This window comes from Toxotes jaculatrix, chromosome 22 (assembly GCF_017976425.1).
Source record: "Toxotes jaculatrix isolate fToxJac2 chromosome 22, fToxJac2.pri, whole genome shotgun sequence".
Classification (NCBI taxonomy): domain Eukaryota; kingdom Metazoa; phylum Chordata; class Actinopteri; family Toxotidae; genus Toxotes; species Toxotes jaculatrix.
In genome coordinates, this window is record NC_054415.1 from 6370847 (window position 1) to 6393616 (window position 22770).

General features: G+C 41.5%; 2 protein-coding genes across 6 annotated transcripts; one reads left to right on the forward strand and one right to left on the reverse strand.

Annotated features, from left to right (window-relative positions):
* The first annotated feature begins 1450 nt into the window (after nucleotides 1–1450).
* On the forward strand, nucleotides 1451–11692 carry LOC121176277 (protein arginine N-methyltransferase 8-B-like). The gene is made up of 10 exons (XM_041030317.1): nucleotides 1451–1528; nucleotides 2166–2390; nucleotides 3858–4013; nucleotides 4643–4706; nucleotides 5922–6064; nucleotides 6387–6474; nucleotides 7682–7797; nucleotides 9503–9653; nucleotides 11016–11137; nucleotides 11345–11692. The coding sequence occupies exons 1-10, from the start codon at nucleotides 1460–1462 to the stop codon at nucleotides 11426–11428; spliced, it is 1218 nt and encodes a 405-aa protein (XP_040886251.1). The 5' UTR covers nucleotides 1451–1459; the 3' UTR covers nucleotides 11429–11692.
* A 259-nt stretch (nucleotides 11693–11951) lies between these two features.
* cracr2ab (calcium release activated channel regulator 2Ab) lies at nucleotides 11952–22652 on the reverse strand. 5 transcript variants are annotated; one of them, XM_041030610.1, is made up of 18 exons: nucleotides 22254–22652; nucleotides 21028–21397; nucleotides 19655–19766; nucleotides 19178–19367; nucleotides 18829–18975; nucleotides 17777–17867; nucleotides 17541–17636; nucleotides 16897–17084; nucleotides 16706–16777; nucleotides 16162–16210; nucleotides 15971–16053; nucleotides 15014–15611; nucleotides 14733–14871; nucleotides 14114–14195; nucleotides 13565–13679; nucleotides 13224–13325; nucleotides 12937–13013; nucleotides 11952–12780 (listed from the first exon to the last, which is right to left on the reverse strand). In XM_041030610.1, exons 2-18 carry the CDS (start codon nucleotides 21229–21231, stop codon nucleotides 12693–12695), a joined length of 2433 nt encoding a protein of 810 aa, XP_040886544.1. In that variant the 5' UTR covers nucleotides 21232–21397; nucleotides 22254–22652; the 3' UTR covers nucleotides 11952–12692. The 5 variants fall into 5 exon arrangements, 2 of the variants coding, with proteins under 2 accessions (XP_040886544.1, XP_040886543.1); XM_041030609.1 differs by having other exon boundaries at nucleotides 15014–15704; XR_005893006.1 differs by having other exon boundaries at nucleotides 12722–12780; nucleotides 13565–13641; nucleotides 15014–15704.
* Between the last annotated feature and the right edge of the window lie 118 nt (nucleotides 22653–22770).

The following is a 22770-nucleotide window of genomic DNA, read 5'->3' on the forward strand; positions in this document are numbered from 1 at the left end:
GTTCATGAAGTTCTCAATGTTCTGCAAAGGATTTATTGTTTGTTTGTTTTTTAAACATAATTTGAATTGTTCTATCAGTTCTGTCAATTGAGGGAAAAGTCAGTCACACTGAAGTTGTTTTTAAACATTTGTTGGAAGGTTAAGTATTTTATTTTAAGTTTATAGTAAATTCAGTCTCACTTCCATGTTACCGTAGCTCGTCACGAAACAGCTTTCTGTAAGAGACACTGCTATGAAAGACAAAGTTGTTGAACTCCCTTCAGTTGGAAAAATTGCATCTTTGAAGCTCATTGGTTCTTTACATTGTCCAGATAATTGTAGGATACTGGTCCTGGACTCTGATAAGCTGAGAAGCTTTCTAAACAGCTAAAAAGGTAGGTACTGTACGAGCCAAAATTTTGCACACCTGTGACTGCGTCACATGTCATTTAAATATTAATGTGTTACAGGAAATCAGTCAATAATGAGCCACAACAGTAGAACCCAGTTATGATAGCCTACTTTATTTAGCCCTAGTTCAAGAAAGTATATTGCGAGATGTTTAAATTAACACATCGTAGTTTTTTTTTTTCCCCAACACAGAAAACACCTACCTTATATAAGCGTGTGGCTGAGAAGCTCACTGGTTGCCGGAGAGGCTGGGTTTCTGTTTCTGTGGGAAAGTCTTGTGTGAGGAGGCATCCGTCTTTGTTACACTATTTTTTTGCCACGATTTATTTCATGCCATCCGAGGATTTCATGTCCTCCTGCGTAACGGCAGTGCACAGTCACAGTTTGAACCCCTTTTAACTTTCTCTCCGGGGAACCCCATCAGGATTACGCAGAGGGCTTTCCATAGCGCACTCGAAGAAAGGAACTGTGCGACCTTCGGTACCAGAGCTGAGAGATGTCAAGTGTTTCAAAGCGGTGAAGAAGAAGAGAAGAAGCATTTTCTGATGAGGAGTTTTATTTCCAGTGCGCAGCTGGGTGCCTTTTTGGGGGGTGACACTTTACAATTTCTCGGATACTCTTTCACCCCCCGAGATTTAAAATGTGCAAGCAGGTAGGGGTTCAGTGTCTCGCACGAGGACACCTAAACGGGGCGCGCGGGTGTTAATGGATACACTGACACTCCTGCTGGGATCAAACCTGCAACCTTTCAGTCGCAACGCGGTCTCTCCAGCCAATAGACTGCTCTGGCATCCTGAGTCCTCCCACTAAAACAACCTGTATCACATTTACAGTATGGAATACTGGACGTTTCACCTCGCACAAATCCATTTAACAACTTTTTCTGGAGAAAAGAATTTGATTTGATCGGAACTGTGACACGTACACGGGTTTCTTATTGTGATTTTCATCTTTACATGTATTTAACTCAAATATTCGGGGGCTTAGTGTTATTTTTGACACGTTTCTATTAAGATTTCAGACCCTCCGTACTCTTAGAAGAGTTGTAGCCTAAATCTCGTCGGCTCTCATGGGACTAAGGCATTCGTCGCGTTGTTTGCTGCTACGGCGGAAGATGGCGGAGGCGGACAGCTCGGAGGTAGGGACCTTGTAGTGTCCTGCACCCGGTAACAGCGGGACCGGGACACTGTCAGTCTCTGGTTATTTTTATGGTCACAACACATTTGACACATTTGAGTATTATTTATATTTGTCTTAACGTGATGCCAGCCACGTTTAGAAGCAATGTTGCACTGATGGCGTGCAAGCAAAGGAAAGTGCATTTCCCAGTGTCCTGCAGATGTTATGATGGATCTAAGCAGACTCGTGTAACTGAAATATTAGTGATAGTGCATGCAGAAGATATGCAGTGAGGTTAAATGATCAGCTTTTGGATGCATGGATGTATTGAACGTGGCTGTGTCCGCTGTCCCTGGTGCTGAAGCGGAAACCTGCATCTTTTACCGGCTCTTCCTTGAGTGTGTATCACCACTATAGCGAGTCTCTAGTCTCTCTGTGCAATTACAAGGGCTATATGCTATTTTGGATTTTTTTACTGCTCATTATATGGTTCCTCTTTCACTTGCATTAAATTCTTTATAAACCCCATATTAATGTAAAATTAGTTCTGTAATTTCCTCTCATAAAACAGTTTTTGTTTTTGAATTCATTGGTGTCTGTTATTTCTTAATTCTGATGCAAACTCTACCCCTTCCTTTCTTTTTTTCTTGCAACAGCGGCAACAGCCTGTCACATCCCCCCTCTCTCAGTCTGCCCAGCCCTCCCCACTGCCTAAACCAGTGCCTACTACCCACCATGTGGCCTGCGTCCCCCATACGCCTCATGTAGCAGCCTTGTCCACCTGTCCTGGTCGAGGCAAGATTGCCAAGTTCATCAGCCCGGAGGAAATGACATCACGGGACTACTACTTTGACTCTTATGCTCACTTTGGCATCCATGAGGTAGGCAGACCAGGCTGACAAGCGACAGCATGGTATGTTTAGAGTAAAAGAATGACACCAGATGCCTCCTGTTCTGTTTAACCTGATGCTCCTTATCTTTGCCAAGGAGTTTCAACCCTGTTAGTCTGGCTGTCTGTCAGCAGAGAGTCAAAAACTTCAGCTGATTTAACACTAACAGTTTTCCATGAACAAACAGACTTTGATTTTGTAAGTGTTCCAAATCTTCTATCTGGCATAGATGATATTTTCACCCATAACGGAGGGAACTATTTCATACAGATACTTGATTCCAAGTCCTCAGTTCACTGGATCTGAAAATCAGTTTGTAAAGGAACAGTGCACAAGCCAAATTTAAGCCCAAACAAGTAAATAAATAAATAAATAAATAAATAAATAAATAAATAAATAAATATCCAGGAAAGGCAAAAATACAAGTTCTGAAGAGTTGTCAGTCCTCCAGTGCTTTCAAATCTTCCATCTGAACATGATTTTTAACAATGCATGAAATCAAACACCATCAAAAACATGGTAACTCAAACATCTCTCAGAAGTCTAGAGCTGTTTTACAGTACCTATTGTAAAACAAACAAATGAACCCCCAAAAAAACTTTTTTTAAATGTCAAAATCTCACCCAATTATTCCCCCAAACATAAACCTCAGAGTCAACTACCTGCCTTTGAACAAGCAAATATTCAAATATTCTTAAGAATGATATCTCGTGGGGAAACATAAAAGCTGCTGAATTATCTGCACTGGTGGCGAGTGTCTCCTAGCTGACAAAAGAGGAGGCTTATTCATTAACAACTAACACGGCAGACATCAGAAATACTGCATTAGTTTCCACATAAATGAAAACAATCTTTGTCTGTCTTTTACAGTCATCTCCAGTGAACTGCAAAATAAAATTGCAGAGCTATACCCTAGCTAATAACCTTGATCTGCGCAGGGTTGATGGCGGTGGAAAAGTTTGGGGACGCATAGACCTTTTTAAATAGAGTCCATATTTAGCATGTGGGTCAGGTTTTTGTCTGCTTGCAGACAAAGATAGTGCCCTGATTAGGAGAGTGCAAAGCAAGAAAGAAAGGAAAGTGGGATGTGTGAATGGGCTCAGGGAGATGGATATCAGGCTGTCCCCAAAGGCTTTGTGTTGTACTCCTGTCTATTTCAAGAAGCTCTGCCACTGTCACAGAGGCTTTTGGCCTAAATACTGGTTTTTCACATGAAAAGACAGTATTGCCATTATACATGGAAAATATGTATGTGTACATGCTGAGGAAACCATGCAATTGCCCATTTTTTGCACAATGTTCATTGTGTTTCATTGTGTGTATTGTATGTATGTATTCCTTTGAGCATTTTTATGAATCACACTTTCTTCTTTGGGTAGTTCAGTATAGAATCTATAGTAGATTGCATGTGATCAAAGGCTGCAAAAATTACAGCTGTGAAATCTCCAATTTGAACAGGAGATGCTGAAAGACGAGGTGCGGACGCTGACCTACCGGAACGCTATGTACCACAACAAGCACGTGTTCAAGGATAAAATTGTCCTGGATGTTGGTAGTGGAACGGGGATCCTCTCTATGTTTGCCGCAAATGCCGGCGCCAAACACGTGTACGGGGTGAGACAGATGGACGCGCTCTTTGAACACAGACAAATATTTCATTGTAATCATCAGTGTCTGCTTTTGTTTAAATCTTTATGCGAGAGAAAAGCTGCACACCCGTTCGGTGTCCAAATTAAATATCGTATCTGCCTCTGCTGTCACATTGTTTCTGTGGCCTTTCCTTCCCTGTGTCAGACACATACATGCACACCCTCACACAGATCCTGCCTTTTTTAAAACTCCTCTTAAGGTCCAGTTGCTAGTTGAGTCCAGAAATTGGTAATCTCTCTCAGACACTCTTACACACAGAGGCAGTAAGAGACATCTGGCTCTCCTTGGAAGAGGGCTGCAAGTCGCAGGTTATACATTACCGACAGTGTCTCCCACAGTTATGTATGATTCATATATTGTATTACACTTATGGATTGGGAGAGCAAAATGATTTATTAGTTTTCATTCGGCACAGGGTCTGAGATGAGCAACCAGGGACAAGTGTTTAGCAGGATTGTCAGGGTTTGATTAAATTTGTCCTTCCTGTATCACCCTAAAGGTGAACCTACTGTATATGTGGAGGGACTATGATAGATAACCCCCTGCTGGTCGTGTGCATTGACAAGGAAATCGTTATTGTTTTTTGCCTACAGATAGAATGTTCAAGTATATCCGAATATTCAGAGAAGATTATCAAGTCGAATCACCTACACAATGGTAAGTTGAAGTGGTTTTCCATCACTGCAATAGATCTTCATATCCATCTGTCTGAATGCAGAACAGTGCGATGACATCTGGATTAGAAGTAGCGTGAAAAATCTGAATATTTCCATCATTACCGTCACACCCGACAACATTAGTCACGGTTCTGATGGTTAAGCTGGTAGCGCGTCTCTGATGTCAAATAACCATAATCTCTGCCATCAATCAGTATTCCCTCACTGGGGCTGATTACCATTGTAAAATGCCTCCCTGAACTTCACAGATGGAGAACTGGCAACAGATGGTTGATTTCATAACCTGCACATTTGACATTAGATGGGTTTTTGTTTTATCTTTTAGATTTTCAATTCTGGCAATTAACTGATGATCTCAGTAAGACATCCGATCTCTATCATGTACGGACCATTATTTATACATTAATGACTGCAAATAATAATCATCCACTACATAATCAAGCAAATTAGATGCTATGCTGGTAATTAATTCGAAATGAACAAGTAAAAATCACAGTGATCATTAAGGTGTTGAAGGCTGAGAATGAGCTAGTTAACAAAGAACGTGTCTGCTCACTATATGCATCAGATTTTCTCATGCAATGTGGTTAAAAGCGTCCATACATTTTTTTCACAAATAACATAAAGTAAGAGAATGTGTGCAACCTAATTGGCCTGAAATTGACTTCAGGACTATCCACAAACCTGTAGAATATATTGCACACTTTCCCTCGTAAAGTTTATCATTTGCATTTGCTTTGTAATACTTGTCTAAGTTTTCAAACACATGCAGAAGTTCAACAAGTTCCACTTATTCTGCACAATTACAGATAGAATACTGTTTATTTTCGTGTATTATTGTGCACTAATTACCAGACATGATAATGCTGAACTCTACTGCATTACATCTGTTTTATTTATATAGCACGTAGGCTGTGTTTTCTTTTTTAAAATTAATCTCCTTGTATCTACTGTGCTGTGTACTGTGGGTCGAATAGGCCAGAATGGGAAACTGAAAACAAGACAAACAAAATGCGTGTGTACAACGCTGAGGCCCAAGATGAGTGCAGTAATTAAGCTGTACTAATTTACAGCTATCCCAAGGCACAAAAACACTGTTATCTGAGAATAGAGTTATTGTCCGATTTGCATTAATGTGATGAAGATGCCGTGAAGTAATTTGTTGCCTGCTGCTTTGTGCCTCTCCACACCACAGTCATTACCATTTTCAAGGGCAAGGTGGAGGAGGTGGAGCTTCCTGTGGAGAAGGTGGACATTATCATCTCAGAGTGGATGGGTTACTGCCTGTTCTACGAGTCCATGCTCAACACCGTCATTTTTGCCCGGGACAAATGGCTGGTATGATGTTCCTGCTGGAGGCTTGGGGAGGGTGTTGGACTGTGTGTATAGCTGACTGGACAAATAAGGTGTTTTATACATAAACACACCAGACACTGATTAAGTAGAGGATTTACTGTACGCTTGCGTTTACGTGTCTGCTGCCGAGATGCTGAGGTCACACATGAATGATCCGGTTTCTGATCTCAGTAGCTGCCTGCAGGCTTGCACACACAGCGCAGCACATGTGATCTTATATTACATGCCAGGAGTGTGAACAATAAAGATGATAGATGGCCTTTGTAGTGCGTCCAGTGATATCTGAAGCTTTTCTTTTGCTCAGAAACCTGGAGGTCTGATGTTCCCTGACAGAGCTGCTCTCTACGTGGTTGCCATTGAAGACAGGCAGTACAAGGACTTCAAGATTCATTGTGAGTAGTTACGGTAGATTTGTGGCTGTTTGTTTTCATGTTTTTGCTTAGTCATTGTCTCCTCCTGTCTCTGTCTGCTTCCTTCTTAGCTGTGCATAATTAATCATCACTGTGCAGATTAAGCAAAATCAATATGTAGTGAAGAATGCTTCCACTTTCTAATAAGTCATACTTTATTAACGGTTCTACAAGCAAATTAGTAAATATTTTGGTGACTTGGGGGGCAGGGACCTTTATCGCCTTGTAAAGTTGATATTGACTTTAGCATTTTTTTCAAGTTGTGTTTCTGTCCACCTGATGAATGTGAGTCCATTATTCACTCTTCTGTTAGCTCTGTTTTGCTCTTCATCAACTGGGTAACCCTTAATAAAGCTATTAGCTCTAACATAGAAACCTGGTGTAAAATATGCCTTTTAGAAAGCAGAACCAAAAGCGTTTAAACCAGTGAGGTGAGTTAATTCTACGGGGCATTCTTTGCTCTAAACTCACTCCATGTGTTCAAATATCTATCACAGCAGGAGTGCTGAGCTTAACCTTGCAATCAGATCAAAGAACCAAAATTAAAGGTGCACAGAGAGAAAATCTAGGTCAATAACTTCTATTGAGTTTCCTTCTACTACACAGGTGGCCAACTCTGTTCTATTGCATCTAGACATGCACATAAAGGTACATACTTTCACACAAATCCCAAAAGAAATCAGTCTACCCAAACGCTTGCGCTCTTATTTTTAGTTTCTCTCTGCATTGGTGGCATATTCCACCTTCTCATCACACAGACTTAGTGTTTGGCCCCCTGACAAAGGAAGGTGGAGTGGAGGGACAGAGGGAATGGGGGAGGGAAGGCTTGTTTGGTGTGTTTTCAGCCCAAATTATAATAATAATAAAAAAAAAAAAAGAAAAGCCTGGCAGACATGGTGGAGGACGTGGAGGAGGCCGGAGTCTATTTTCAGGAGGGCTTGTCTTTTTCCACATAGGGCCTACACAGACAGAAAGACAGCGTGAGTGCGGGACTGTTCTTCCTGGCAGGAGTTAAGCGCTCTGTTTTATTTTCTCTGCTACCTTTTTTTGTGCTGACAGCTTGGCAGGAACAGAGAGAACAGAGCTTTGAAAAATATTCAAAAAGTAAAAACCTGGAAAACACATACTGTGCGCACGTGTGTTCACATGGGTGGCTGTATTTCAGATGTTTATGTTTATGCGTTCACAGGGTGGGAAAACGTGTATGGGTTTGACATGAGCTGCATTCGCAACGTGGCCATCAAAGAGCCTCTGGTGGATGTGGTAGATCCCAAGCAGGTGGTGACTAACGCCTGCCTCCTGAAGGTTAGTCTGTATGTCCATGTGTACATGCATGATGAAGGGATGTGAACACTCCTCAAGCATTTCTTCTTTATACCCTTAAAAGCCTTGTCCAAAAAAAACAAACTTTTTCATCTTTTGTGTTCTGCCACCAAGTAAATGAACTCCCAAAGAAAAAGTCAGACACCCATCAATCCCCGAGCCTCTGAACATTCCCCGTCTGCTGAGACTATTTCCTAGTACATAATAGAGGTTTCTGGAGAGCTGTAACTCTATGGCTCTGTTTCCATGCTTGAAGATGCAACAATGGCTTGTCTTTTATCTTACAAATGAACAGAGGATGAGAGCATTCAGGGAGGTGATAGCTTTTTTTGTTTGCCCCCTCTACCTTTACCTCTCTTTTCATTACATTTCCTCTTTCACTGTTCCTTCTCTCTGCTTTATATCATGTTTTTTTTTGAGTATGCAATATTCTCTTTCTTCTTATTTCTTTCTCATGCCATTTTATAGCCTCATTTCTCACTATTTCCTTTTTAATCACTCACTTCTTCTTTCCCTTCATCTTCTGTTACATCCCCTGATTTAAAAAATGTCAGGCCTCACTAGTCTGAGCGAATAGGGAGGTCTCACTCTGTCTCTCTCCCTCTCTGTGCGATGGTGAAATGTCACACGAGAGCAGGCATTGAGTCACCAGCAAGAATGAAATGGGTTCTCCATCACTTGGATAAGCACAGAACACAAAGAGAGGGTTCCTTTTGTGTTCAAAGAGGTGACTTATTTGTTAGGTTGGAGGGTGGTTACTCATTAGTTAGTGACACACCGGTCTGAAAATTAATTCTCACTGCCTGTATCTCTGTCACATATATGTATTCAGGGCTTATTCACCCCTTCCCCTTGCTGCCAGCCACCTCACCCCGTCTTAATTCAAACTGTCACTCATTCCTCTAACGCTAAAATTACAAAGTCGCTCCCCGGGATTTTTTTTTCTCTCTCCTCCTACAATTTGCTGTATATGATACTGCTCTGGTATCATTGGAAATGACAGAGGTGTTAAATCACAATCTGTCATGGTGACGCCACATGGCCAAGCGATCGGCAGCCCAATAGGCCGGGTAGGATGAACAGGTTGCAGTGTTAACCCCCCCCCCCCCCACCTCATGTTCTTAAATACAACATCATCTACATGCAAAGCAGAGACACACCTGCCCCTCTCCTATTTTGTACACAGTGTGATGCTTGGCAGGTAACAAAATGTGATGCTTAAATTTGCGGCCATATTCATAAGGCAGTGCTCGATATAGACACGAGCAAACACACAGAAGCTGTGTTCTCTCTCTCTTTCTCTCTCTCTCTCTCTCTCTCTCTCTCTCTCACACACACACACACACACACACACACACACACACACACACACACACACACACACACACACAAACACACACACAAAATCTCCCTCCCTTGTAGACTTGAGGGAGGACACCCACACAGCATGTGTACTGTGAGCAAGCTTCATTTGCCAGGCGTGATTCAACCTGTGGGATTTCACAGACATACACTCACACGTGCACAATAATCATGATGAATAATCAAGAAGAATTGACATATACATGTACTGCATGTGTGTGAGAGATGGCAAGTGGGGGCGACAACTTCTGTGTGTGTGTGGTAACATTCATGAATTGAAAAGATCTCTTGAGAGCAGTCTTTGGCTTTGCATTTTTTTTTCCAGGAAGTGGACATCTACACTGTGAAACCAGAGGACCTGTCCTTCACCTCAGCCTTCTGTCTGCAGATTCAACGCAACGATTATGTCCATGCTCTGGTCACCTATTTCAACATCGAGTTCACCAAGTGTCACAAGAAGACTGGCTTCTCCACCGGTGAGGCTAGAGTCATATCGTCAGAATGTACACACTGTTCCTTGTGCCACCCTGAAAGGTTCACTGTGCTGCAAGGCACCAGACATGGCAGCAGCAGCAGAACCTCCCTGCAATTGTAGAGAAACAAAACATTCACAGGGTCATTCTTGTATAAATACTCAGTGACCCCTGCTGGTAAAAAAAAAAAAAGTCCAGAATGAAAAGAGGAACCAAAGCAGAAGCAGAAGTTCCAACATATTCAGTTCTAATCTAAATTCACTGTGAAAACACACAACATTTCTTTTTAAAGAAGAGCATATGAATTCTACATTACAACATCTTCTCCCGCAAAAAATATATAAATATTAATGACATTTTGGGAAATGTGGGGGAAAAAGAAAATATAACATTGCAAGTGTGAACATGTATGTTTCAAATTAAGAGTGTCTTCCAAATCCACATAGGATTTTATGTTTTACGTTATCTTTTCAGAAACATTCTGCCTGTTTCTCTCAATAGTTCACAGGACTTTGTAAATTACTTTAATGTGAACTGCTTCCTTTAAAGAAATGGTCTCTTAAGACTTATGCTGCTGTGCTCAATGAGGCAGAAACATCCAAACCTGAGCTAATAAAAAAAAAAAAAAAAGAAAAATGTTCACGGGTACCATTAAGGGTAAGTGAGAAAATATTTGACTTTAAGTTTTGGTCTAACTCACTGTCTAAGCTTTGATGTCCCTAGAAGGCATCCGGAAAATGCAGGCATTTATTAAAGAGTGCATAAAAGTGGGAGGAACTGCTAAATTTAGTTTTCACACTTTTGCCCACCATGATGTCCAGAAAGCCTCCAGATTTCTTGAGCACATGTATTTTGACCAGTAAATCAGCTTCTTTTAAAAAGGATCTCATGCACTTCAGCATCTTAGCTCTTGGCTACACTCTGCTGGTGTTACATGAGCCAACCCGGTGTTTGCACCGACGGAATCACCGAGCACCTCTGGTAACATGGCGCTTATAAAGAGAGAGTAGCTAAGCTGTTATGTAAGCTTATGTTAATACATTCATGCATCCAGTGCTTACATAATGTTGTGTAGAGGAGGTTCTATGTTTGGCTGAGGCTGTTGGGCCTGAGGCTGAGCATCACTGAAGGAGATCTTTCCTATAAGCCTCTGTGTGTTTCCCACTGGGGGAGTACATTTCAGCTGTTACATTTCTTCCACATTAACATGTCCAAGGCAGTTTCATGCCAATCTGAACTGTTGCTCATGCCCTAAACACCTCTTTCCTTCTTCTCCTCACCCCACCCCCACCCCCCCTTTTAATATTGTTTTCTTGCTGCTGCGCATTTATTCCTCCATTTTGCTTCTCTCCATCCTATCCTTAGCTCCAGATGCTCCCAGCACACACTGGAAGCAGACAGTGTTTTACTTAGAGGACTACTTAACTGTCAAGAAAGGAGAGGAGATCTTTGGCAGCATTGCTGTCAGGCCCAATGAGAAGAATGTGGTAAGGCTCATCAAAGATTGGCACAAAATTCTCTGTAGTTTAGATTCAAAGAGTGTTGGATAAAGTATTTGTATACACTTTAGTAAAAGTAGCAGTACCAAAATGTAAAAAGGGAAATTACCTTAGGCTAGCTGTTCCCCTCTGTTTCCAGTCTTCATGCTAAGCTAACTGACTGCTGGCTCTTGGTTATTGTTTCATCTTTTGCAGCGTGACCTGGAGTTCACCCTCGAGCTGGACTTTAAAGGACAACTATGTGAGGCTGCAATTTCCCACGACTATAAAATGCGTTAGGAACAACAGCAGTGCACTGGTGCGGACCTCCCCTCAGCCCCTCTGGACACACCTAGAGAGGGGGAGGGCACAGGCTCTCCAGCAAGCATTCCAGGTGACCAGCGAGGGCGACCCGACGCATCTGATCGGATGCCATTTTGCCAGCATCAAAGTGATGTCATCCGAATAGGCAAATATCTATCAGCAATAGTGCCATCATGTGTACCAACTTGATAGACTCGGGCACATCGTTGAATGTAACCTCCTAAATGAACTTGATTTTATTTTCTCTCACTAGTTTCTGAATTATTTTGAGAATAAAATAAAAAGCATTTACGAGTCTTTGTATTGTTAGTGTAACTAACTGAAAAGTATTGATCTGCTTGATGTCGAGAGGGTTACAGCACAGTCATTAACTGTTTTTCCTTTAGTCATTTGTTAGGATTCATGATTTATGCAGTGTATAATTGTATTGAAGGTACAGTAATCAATTGTGTTTTATTTCATTATTTATTTGCATGTGAAAGTTTTTTCATTGACTGCAGAAAGATGAAAAGTAATTTATTTATTTCTTTAATTGAGGATAATTCAGAAAAAAAAGTACTTTGGTGCCAGAATACAACAGAACAATGCCTCAGAACAGTAACAAACACAGATGCAATATGTTTTAGAGATCAGACAAAGTATATGAAAAGTGAACGTTGATGATGAATAAAATGTCAAAGAATCAAGTCGGATTTTTCGCACATGATTTTCATTTAAAACTACTATTTCAATGAATTGCAAATAATTTATTTCAGTTTTAGTTTCAAGTAACACATACTAAACCAGATACAGAGAAATACAGAGAAATTAAGACTTTAAATCTAACATTCAGTTATGAAAAGCCTGTAGTATATTTATGATTTTTTTCTTGGCTTAAGGTTTATATTGAAAGTAATTATATTACAGGATATGTGTTTACTTTAAATCTTACAGACAGCACTACTGTGATTTGGCAACACAGCATTATTTACAGGAATGGTCCAGCACCTTATTTTTACTTTAGATAAGCTCATCTTCAGCTTCACCACTTAAGCTTGACAGCCGTTTGTTCACATGGGCAACACCATCCTTCATGTCAACGTGTACTGCATTTCTGGGCCAAAATGAGGACACGCTTTCAATCACTGCTAAGGTCTTTGTGCAGGTCCAATACTGATTTCACTGCAAATCCAATGTTCAAAGAGGATCTAAAGTAGACTTCTTCCAAAGTTTTAGCACTTTCTTGTTGGTCACTGTGTCCTCACTTGCAACAGGCTTTCTTCTTTATGGGCTGAGCACTGAGGATGACTGTTGTGTCTCTCACTCTGTCCTCCTGCTCCATTAACACTCTGAGTAAAGACAGAGAGAGAGAAAAAGATGGAACGCTGCATGAGCCGATGGTTTTACCCCCACACATCAATTTCAAAGTTATAGGTACAAAAGACCATCTACTCCTCAGTAGTTTTATTATGCATCTGACAACTGGTGTGCAGCGTGTGTCTTACCTGGCCAGGTGTGTCAGGGACTCTGCCACATTCTTGCCTGTGTAGGCACTGACCTCGAAGAACATCACCTTGTTTTCCTACACAGGATATGCAGACAAAGACAAGTTGGAAATGTCAATAACTGTGTTGGAGCAAGCAATTTCAGTGGTGTTGCAGTAAGTTTCTCATAGAGTTAACAAGGAACCACGCCAATGCACTGGACATGATTTTGTGTGAAAGCTGAAAACAATATAAACACATAAAAATCACCATGGCTCAATCACCCCTGAGCTTTGAATTAAACTCACATAAGCCAGTTGCTCAGCTTCTTTAAATGACACCTCCCTGTCTCCATCCATGTCCATTTTGTTGCCTAGAAGGAGGACAGGGATCCCTTCTCCTGCAGCTTCCTGAAAACAAAATGTCCAGTGATTTAGTATTGTACTTCCATCAAGGTGGGGGACTTTTAGTGTGTAGAGTAGGTCAAGCTCCAAATTCACTGGAACCTACGCTTCCCATAATACAACTCAACAGCATTTAAAATCTGTGGAGTGCCCCTTTAAGATTTAAATGAGAATTTAAATCTGTGGTGTATCTGGTTAGGCTTATGGACAGATATACAGAGGACCTCCTGGGTCAAAGGTCAGACCTGGACATTGGCGAGCCAGGGTCGCACGGCCTTGAAGCTCTCCTCCACCGTGACGTCGTACATCACCACCACACCGTCTGCTTTGCGAAAGAACTGCTTGGTTATGCTGCGGTACCTGCGTCAATCACAGGGTTCGCATGTCAGCACATTCACTTACTGTGTACAACTAACTGCTACTGTAATGCTATATAGAAATGATATCATATAAAAAGGGTGACAAAAGTGACTTTCTTCAGTCAATTCATTAAGCTTAGATATGTACCTATTTCAAATACAATAAAGTACTTCTGGAGGAATTATACACTTTAAAGTAGTACAGTAAAAAAAAAAAAAAGGTTTTTGAGAAAACTGCCATAAAAGAATTCTAGGACATTAAATTATTCATGCTCTGTCTGGGTATGTAGCGAATGGTAAAAAACAATTAATAAGAATTTCAATGATTATTTGTTGATTTTGACTTTATTTACCCCCAATGAACTTGCAAATCCAAATTATGTTTGAGGTCAGCTTCAACCGTTCTATATGTGAAAAATAAAAAAAGAAACTCACCTCTCTTGACCCGCTGTGTCCCAAAGCTGCATGGCTACCTGCATGTTGTCCAGGGTTAATGTCTTCACACTGTAGTCAATACCTATATCAAGACACAACAAAGGTCAACATAATATTACCAAGGTGAATTATTAATTTCTTAGTAGAAGGGTTTTTGTTTAGTGTCATTGTTTGAATGATAAAATATGTTGTTTTATTTCTAAAATTTAACATAAACTTGTTTACAGTGATTGTTTTTGACAGAGCAACAAAGACAAAAATGGCCACTAGGGGGTCTAGCGAGGCGTGATGCTTGCTGGGCCTCATTTCAGAAGAGAGGGGTTGAACAAAGCGGAGATGACAAGGCTCGAGTGAGGATTTGGAGATTTGGAAAGATGAAAGCAAGGAGAAAAAATGCATCAGAAGTGACATAATCTGCAGTACAATGTGTGCCGGGGCTCTTAGACAGGCAATGTGACTTCTCGAGCCCTTTCATGTGATGCTAAATCGCCCTCTTCTGTGTTAGCATCCACAAACACACATATACACACACATACACACACACGCCATTCAGATTTGTTCAAAACAGCCTTTGACACTTACATACAATTCAACATTATTACAATGTCTTTCTTCTCACCCACAGTAGCAGTGGTGGAAGGGTGGAAACGGCCCTCACAGAAGGAGCGTAACAGAGATGTCTTGCCTACGCTGGAGTTGCCAACCAGGACCACCTTAAACAGACGGTCTGGGGCAAACAGAGCTCCTTCTTTTGTCTTCTGATGATGATAAAACACAAGGCAAGGGAGAGAGACAGACAGATTAATATATTTGTTCCAATCACAGTCTATACATTGATTGCTCTTTATCTGTATACAAGCTTTTTTGTGTCACTTTAAAGCATCAGAGCTGAGGGCATACTTGCTGAGTCTCCTTCCCGACAGGCTGTCCTCTTGATGACATGGACGTCTTTTTCACTCGGGCAAAGCGGGATTTCCTAGCTGGAGAAGCCTCTGCTGACCTTAGAACGTGACTGGAAGTTGGGGTGGTAGAGAGGTCTGCTGCCATGACAACACTAGAATCAATGTCGCTCTGTGCTTCTTCTTCCTCCTCATCATCCTCCTCGTCTTCCTCCTCACTGAGCTGGTGCAGTAAGAGCTGGGGCCCGCCTTGGAGCAGATGGGGAAGGTGATCCTCCTCGATGGAGATGACTCGACGGAGGGGCCAGCCGTCTGGTGGGGCGTCCAACACCTCCTCTTCTACCCCAGTCTTCTTCTCAATTTCCACTTTCTTCTCTCTTTCTCTGTCTTTCCCTGTCACCCTCTTAGTGGCAGCCACTTTGCTGGGTGCCTTTTTGGCTTTTGCCTTCACATCATGCACTTTGGGTGGAGCAGAGTTGGCGTAGCCGTTGGCTACACTTGAGTTCTTCTTTGCTGTAGGGCGTTGTTGACAAGCAGGGCTACTAACAGTGGTGGTGGTGGTGGTGGTGGTGGAGGTAGTGGTGGTGGCATCATCCTCACTGCAGGAGGAGGAAGCAACAAACACGATTTGAAGGTGCTCTATAGGCAAGGCCTCCAGAGACTGGTAGGACCCATCCACCAACAGTGGGGCTCTTTGGAAACAGAGGAGAAACAGAGGATATACTGGATCAATTCACTTGACTGATAAAAATCTGAATGTTTCTGATTGTAGTGTTATCTAAAGTAAAATGTTAATTTAGTTTATTTTTGTAAGTGAATAGAATCAGATATCCTCTGTTTTCCCCTTTTGATACATGATTTTCACATCACACTGAAGTGGAAATTCTTCTTTGACACACAGGAAACAATCTAACGGGTGATTTGTGTTAAAAGAGCATTGGGGTGATAAAGGATTCACCTTTTTGCTGGTTGACTGGTGTCATCAAATATGTTGGCGAGGCCCGCTCTCTGCTTCTGCTTCTTTCTGAGTGAAGTTCGAGGCTTGGTTAAAGAAAAGGGGATGTGTTACACAGCTTTTAAAAAACCAGTCAGGTAAAGCCATAACAGATAACCACAGCGATGCAATCACATAAAATAACATTGACTTACTACACCGCAGCATATGTCTCGCTCATCTTTTAAATGTTTGTTCATCTCTCTGAAATTAAAAAGAGGAGAAGAAAGTTGGAATCTGATCAATGAAAAAATTAACTGGAGTGTAAAAAGTGTTTTATATCTGCCCCACCTGCTGTCTGATTCTTTATTGATTTTGTGTGTGGAAAAAAGCTACGTAACTGTTTTATTATCTCTGAGTCTCTGAAAGAATTTTTTTTTTCTTTTTGGCTGGACGCCAACAGTGGGAAGCAACAGTTGCCCTGGTGAAGGCAAGGAGCCATAGATGTGGTAGTCGTGGCGACAAGAGCCAAGCAACTAGGACAGGCAATGCAAGTATGGACACAATGGTAAAAAGGACAATTCCAATGGTTTGGGCATTTGGAACCAGTTCTCCATTCCCATCCCTGCACCTGAGTCTTTGAAAATCCTTTAACTTACTTTGGAATCTGATTTGTGAAGTTTGCCAATTAGAGACTGAACCAGAAGCCAAAAAGATTAAAACCAGCTATTACCCAGGTTTGACAAGAGCTCATCATACCTGAGAAGGTCAAGCTGCTTCATGAGACTTTGCTTTTCTCTCTGCAGTCCCTCAGTTACTCTGTACATCTCCCTGAAACACGACAGTACGACAGACAAAAGCTCAGTTCTCAGTAAAAGTACAAGTGAAGAAACACTCTTAAATAAATGTTAAATGATACTTAAATATATGTAGTTAGTATGTATACCCACATCTCTTTCTCCTGGTGCAGCCGAGCGGCCTGTTCCTGCAGCATGGCCAGCTGTTCCTGGGCCAGGGCCAGCTCCTGGCTGGTGCTCTCCAGCGCTCGGGACAGCTCGTCGTTGGTCATTTTCAGCTTGACGTTCTCCACATGGCTCTCCTGCTTCTCACTGCTCAGCTCACGGCACTGGAGCTCTAACTGAAGAGTGAAACATTCGCAGGAATGAAAACGCACTAATGCTGAGTGAGTGTACTTAGAGTGTGTCAGGAGAAAAGGAACAGATTAAATCCCCTCCCTGCAACATGTTAAGGAGGTAAAGATTAATACCACAATCGCACTTCTCCATAGTTGCACACATTCTGACTTTAAGAACATTATGTTTAAAATTCTTTTTTATAGCAATGGATCTATTAACATTAATATTATCTATTAACGTTTTATTTCAGTGTCTATTAACAGTTTGAACTGACACCTCAGGACAAGAACATTACCCATCTTGAGTTATTGTGTCTTGGCATTTGATGACATCATTAAACAAGAATGTGCATATCAATCTCACCAAGACATTTTCCAGTTAAATACAGCATGTAAAGCTCATGTGAATAATTTTTGTAATTTAACTTGAGTCACAGTGTGTTGTACACATCCACTCACCCTTTTCTGTTTCTGGAAAAGCTGATCCAGCTCTCTCTCCTTCGAAAACAGTTGGTGCTCCAGATCCTGGCTGCGCAACTGAAGACGCTCAGAGTCCTGCATGGCCGGGAGACGAAGAGGTTAAAGATCACAAGTTTAAAGAGTGGCTCATGATTACGGTTAAACATCTTGCTAAAACACTGCCAACATTTTGCAAAGAACAGGAAGTGATTTAGTTGCGTGTTGATCACTTGTACCTTTAGTAGCAGCCTGTCTTTCTCATTTTTGATCTGTGCCTCCATCTCCTCATATAAATAACGGATCTCACTGTCATGTGTTGCAGCCTTCCTGCAAAGAGGGACAGTACCAGACATTAGGGATGTGAAAAAATTATAATGATGATGATGATAAACTAGTTAGAGACACAGAATGATATAATATCCTCACATCTGGGAAAAGAATGGCATTGTTGTCTAGGCTGAGCTTAAGTTTGTATTATTACGTCTCTATTCGTATTTACATGGAAACACTTGAACACGCGCACACTGAGCTTCATTTTTCAAAGGAATAATGAGTGGTATTTACATTCCCTCTGACAATTGTTAAGAACCTAAACCAGCCAATTAGTGAAGTGTATTGGAGTAACAAGCTGTTACACAGTACCATGCAGTGCCATGGGAAAACTACCATATGCATGTTTCACGTCACATTAACACATTCTGTGTAAACACACACCTGCAGTTCATCTTAATAACCATCAAGCAAGTTACTCTGCATATTACGGCAGCAAAGCTATTAATATACTGACCAAGATTTGTTATCAATGCTTTTCATGTCATAATATTAATTGGTTTCCACAGCAGCAGAATGTGATCAGACTTCAGAGTGTGCCTCCAGATTAGTGGTCAGTTGACACGGATAAAGGGGTTGTTCTACAGAGAATTATGGGTAAATCCATACAAACACTCAGGCGGCAGGCCCGGGATGGGGCAGTAATATAAACATGAGCGCACACACACACACACACACACACACACAGACACACACACACATCATTATGTCACCCATTCTTTAGATGGCTAATGAGTCAGAATAACATTTGCATTATGGTACTTAAATGTTTTAAGTGTGGGAACCAATTGAGAAATGCGCCTTTTTTTTAACCACACAGTCACTGTTTCCGCAGTAAATAAACACCCATTTCTTTAATCTATTCTCCTTCCTGCATACCATATGTGAATATTTTCCTTTCCTATTCTTTCCTTCCTTTCATCTTGTCCTCTGGTTTTTGTGTGTTCTGTCCTACTACCTCTGGAGGGCGCTCTCCATCTCCTTCTTTTCCTGGTGGGCCTCTTTTATTTGGTGGGTGACTCTGGCGAGGAACTCCTCAAAATTGGACAGGAGGTGAGGCTCATCTCGTCTGAGCTGGGCCCAAAGACTGCGCACCTCGCCTGGACTGAAGGAGGGGAAAAAGCGGAAGACGGAATGACGGAGAGGAGAGGAAATTCAAACCACATCTCAGGCTTCCTCTGGTCACATGTGGATCATAGCAGTCACACAGCATGTAAGGCTCAAAACAAACAAAAATCATGAGAAACTCATGAGAAAATACATCTACACTAGATATGCATGAAAGAGTTTGCAGTGATTGCACTCACTCCTCAAACACGTTGCTGGCTCCCAGGCTTTCCAGCAGCATACAGAAGTGCCTCTCCTCCTCATCTTCAACTCCTGACAGCTTAGCTTCCCATTGGCTCTGATAAAGAGCTTCCTTTGTTCTAAATATAGGGCTGGGGGCCTGATTTTGGTCATCGGTGACAGAGATCCTCCGGCCGTGTAGGAACTGACCTGAGATAGACCAGCACAAGCCGGTAGAAGGAACAGTTTTACATCAACAATACAGAAGCCTTAGCTGTATCTTGAAAGTAAACTTCCAAAACATACTACATAGTATCATCTCTCCTAGGTCACACTTTTACAGGTGCACTGAAAGTCCACTCTTACTATGTTCAACTTGACACCACGTATTTGAAAGTTATTTGTTCCAGGTTTTGATAGGCAGAAAGCTGTTTAAACTGTAGATCAAAATAAGCTGTATCACACAAGCTAAAGGCCTCTGACAGCAGGGAACCTACTGAATCCAGAGGAGAATGCCTCCAGTGTGAGGTAACCAGTGTGGTCTGTATCCAGAGAGTCAAAGACATCCTCCAGCTCCTCTGCAGACAAAGGCAACTCTCTGTGGAGCCTCTGCCAGGAAAACATAAACACACAGGATATTTAAATGCCGTTGTGCTAAGCTGAGCTGCACAGGAATGATCAGCAAAGCAAAATGTGAGACATAGTTGACTCGGATTAGATTAGAAAGAATTTAAAGTAACTTTTATGACACCACAATTAGTATCTAAATCAGTAAATCTGGAGCCTTAAATCTGGCACATCTGCCTTTGTGTGGTTATAACTTGAGCACACCTTCCATAGAATAAACACTATCACAGAGTAGGTGTTTTATGTGTCACTGTACAGAGCTTTTCTTGGAAGCTCTCAATACAAACAACTGCAACAAAAGGCATGAAGCTCAAAAGAGCCCTGTCCTAATTAACTGACAACGCAGCTCGGACATTGTTAGAGCTTTGAAGAGGTTTGCGTGTATTGTTCCTGCCCGTGTTCTTCATTGCAGCCAGTGAAATGAGATGTGTGTGTGTGTGTGTGTGTGTGTGTGAGAGAGAGAGAAAAAGAGTGAGCTGAACCTATACTCATAAACATTTCCATCAATGGTGCTACTCTGCCACTTCACCGGCTGTTTGAGTGTGTTGAGTGGGTGAAGTGCTTCTTTAACAATGGTGATATAACGTGAAAAAAAAAATCTCAGAACTAAAAGAAAACGGTAACTATGACCCTAAGTGTTTCCTGCTTGCCATTCACTGTCATTACAGCACCACGGGACACTAAATTATGCCACAGGTAAAAGCATGCCCTCTTGACCTATTGTTCTTAGTGGAGGCTTAATAAATTCACAGAGCATACATGCATTTAAAGAGAAAGAATGGGAGGCATTAAAGAGTGTGTCTAGGAGAAACAAACCTAAAAAAAAAAATGTATTCTACTCTAAATCAAGTAGACCTGAAACAAACAGTTGACTAGACAATCACTGAAAATTCAGCAGCAACAAATATGATAATCAGTTGATTTTTAAAAAAGTACTTTTTCAGGGAAAAAGGTAAAAAGATTTGTGGGCTCTCACTTGGTCTGATAGGAGCTGTGTGAAATATGATGAATGATCTCAGGTGATTTCATTTGAATTAGCATTGGTTGGGGCTGAATACCACGAGATGAAAAAAATGAAGAAAAAAAAATCTGGGGGTGTGAAGCTAGAAAGAAACAGGTTTACCAGACCTCTGTGGGTTTTGAGACAATAGATCATTAGTTTCAGCCTTAAAATCCAGCCTTCAATATGTTCCCTTCCCTCCATCCCTTCTCAAACCTAGGACACACACACTCTTTTTCTAACCCTCATATCCGTGCGGGTGATGAAGCCTTTGCCCTCCACATCGCAGATCTGGAAGAACTCCTTGGTCTTGTCCAGCAGGGCGATGCGACCCCAGTCTGAACCCCTGCTCTCTGAGTTCAGTCCAAAGCCATTCACCCTGCTCTCCTTCTCCATGTCTGAGACTCTTTTTAAGGACGCTTGAGTGGCTCGGTGTGTAAGTAGCATGTACTTTAGAGGCAGTCAGGAGTGGAATCAGACATCAGGCCTCCTCACTGGCCCTATATCCTGTGCTCAGGGGCTCTCACAGTCGCCATGACAACAGAGACAGGAAGTAGCATCAGATGATGAGTTCACTGATAACATAAATACACTCAAAACTGGCAGCAGGCTCCTGCGAGACAGAGAGAGAGAGAGATATTACAAATTTAGCTTACTTAAAAGTTTGAACTACAGCACTGAGACGTCATTTTTGAAACTAGTGGGAAAATGTTGGGTAACACAAGTATTCAGAACATTAACAGTACCATACTTGTTACAACTATACAGTACTCCCCTTTTCTAATAAGCCTGGAACAAGCAACTCTCAAAGGTATGTAAACACAGTGTAAAGGATTATCTTAATACCTCGCCATACAGAACACATGACGGCGTAATGCCTGCAAGACTGCACCAGCTGTTACCAAGAGGCTGAAGTCAAAACTGTATCATGCATCTCCCTTTGTGCTTTCAGAAATTCATGTCTCAAACCAGGTTTCGAAACACTGTCTAGTTTGTTCTGTTAAGAGCTGGAGTGCGGTCTGACTTGTCAGAGATTCTAGGAAACATTATATGAGAAGCAGATGCGTGATTCTAAAGTCAGCTAAACTCTAATGATGCTAAAGTTTTGTTTTAGTGGTGCGTAAGAGATCGGATGTCACAATTTAAACCAAAGCTATGACAATGGTTAACAACACTTAACTTTGTGTCCTCAAGTGGCGTTTTTTCTTTTTCAGTGCAAATAAATGCCCTTTATCAGTGATGCCACATGTATTTTACCCTGTGCAGTAAAACAAAAAGAGAAGGAACAGCTCTACTCCTCTAAATAAGAAGTTTGATCAATATAGAAAGTTTTGGGCCTTTCTTTATAACATGTAAAAAACTCCACAGCAAATTCTTTTTTTTTCTACCAGACTCTACCAGAAGTTCCCTTCAGCTGTAACATACAACTGCTTCTTTAAATAACCCAGAAACAGGAGGAAAAGTCTTACCTTTAACAAATGATACACACAAGAAAGTGGAGCCTTTTTCCGCTCTCAGTATCAACAGAGCAGTGGCCGCGCTCGGTGTTTAGGAAGTCTTGCTTCACAGATGAATGTTAGACAAGTCATTCTGCAACCATGTGATGTCATGAGGAAGCGGCCTGAGGCTTTTCAGCCTGCGTCCACACTCTGTTTCCACACTGAGAGAGAGAGAGAGGGCTGAAGAGTGAACTCTTTTTCTGTGGGCTACGCATGCATGTATGCAACATGTTTACATCACCTGTTACTATGACGACAGCAGGCTCAACACCACAGCAACTTGAATACTAATGTGTTACTGACAGGAGTGTAATTTGGGCCTTAAAAGTGGCTGCTTGCATTATTAAAGTAGGATCAGAAAATTGCAGCTTTTTAAGTGTTTTTTTTTTCTTTTGTTGAGAATTTCACTTGTTAAAAAACAATAAAATAAAAAATAAACAAATAAAAGCAAAACTAGCAGACTATTACTAAATTACTGATTAGTGAA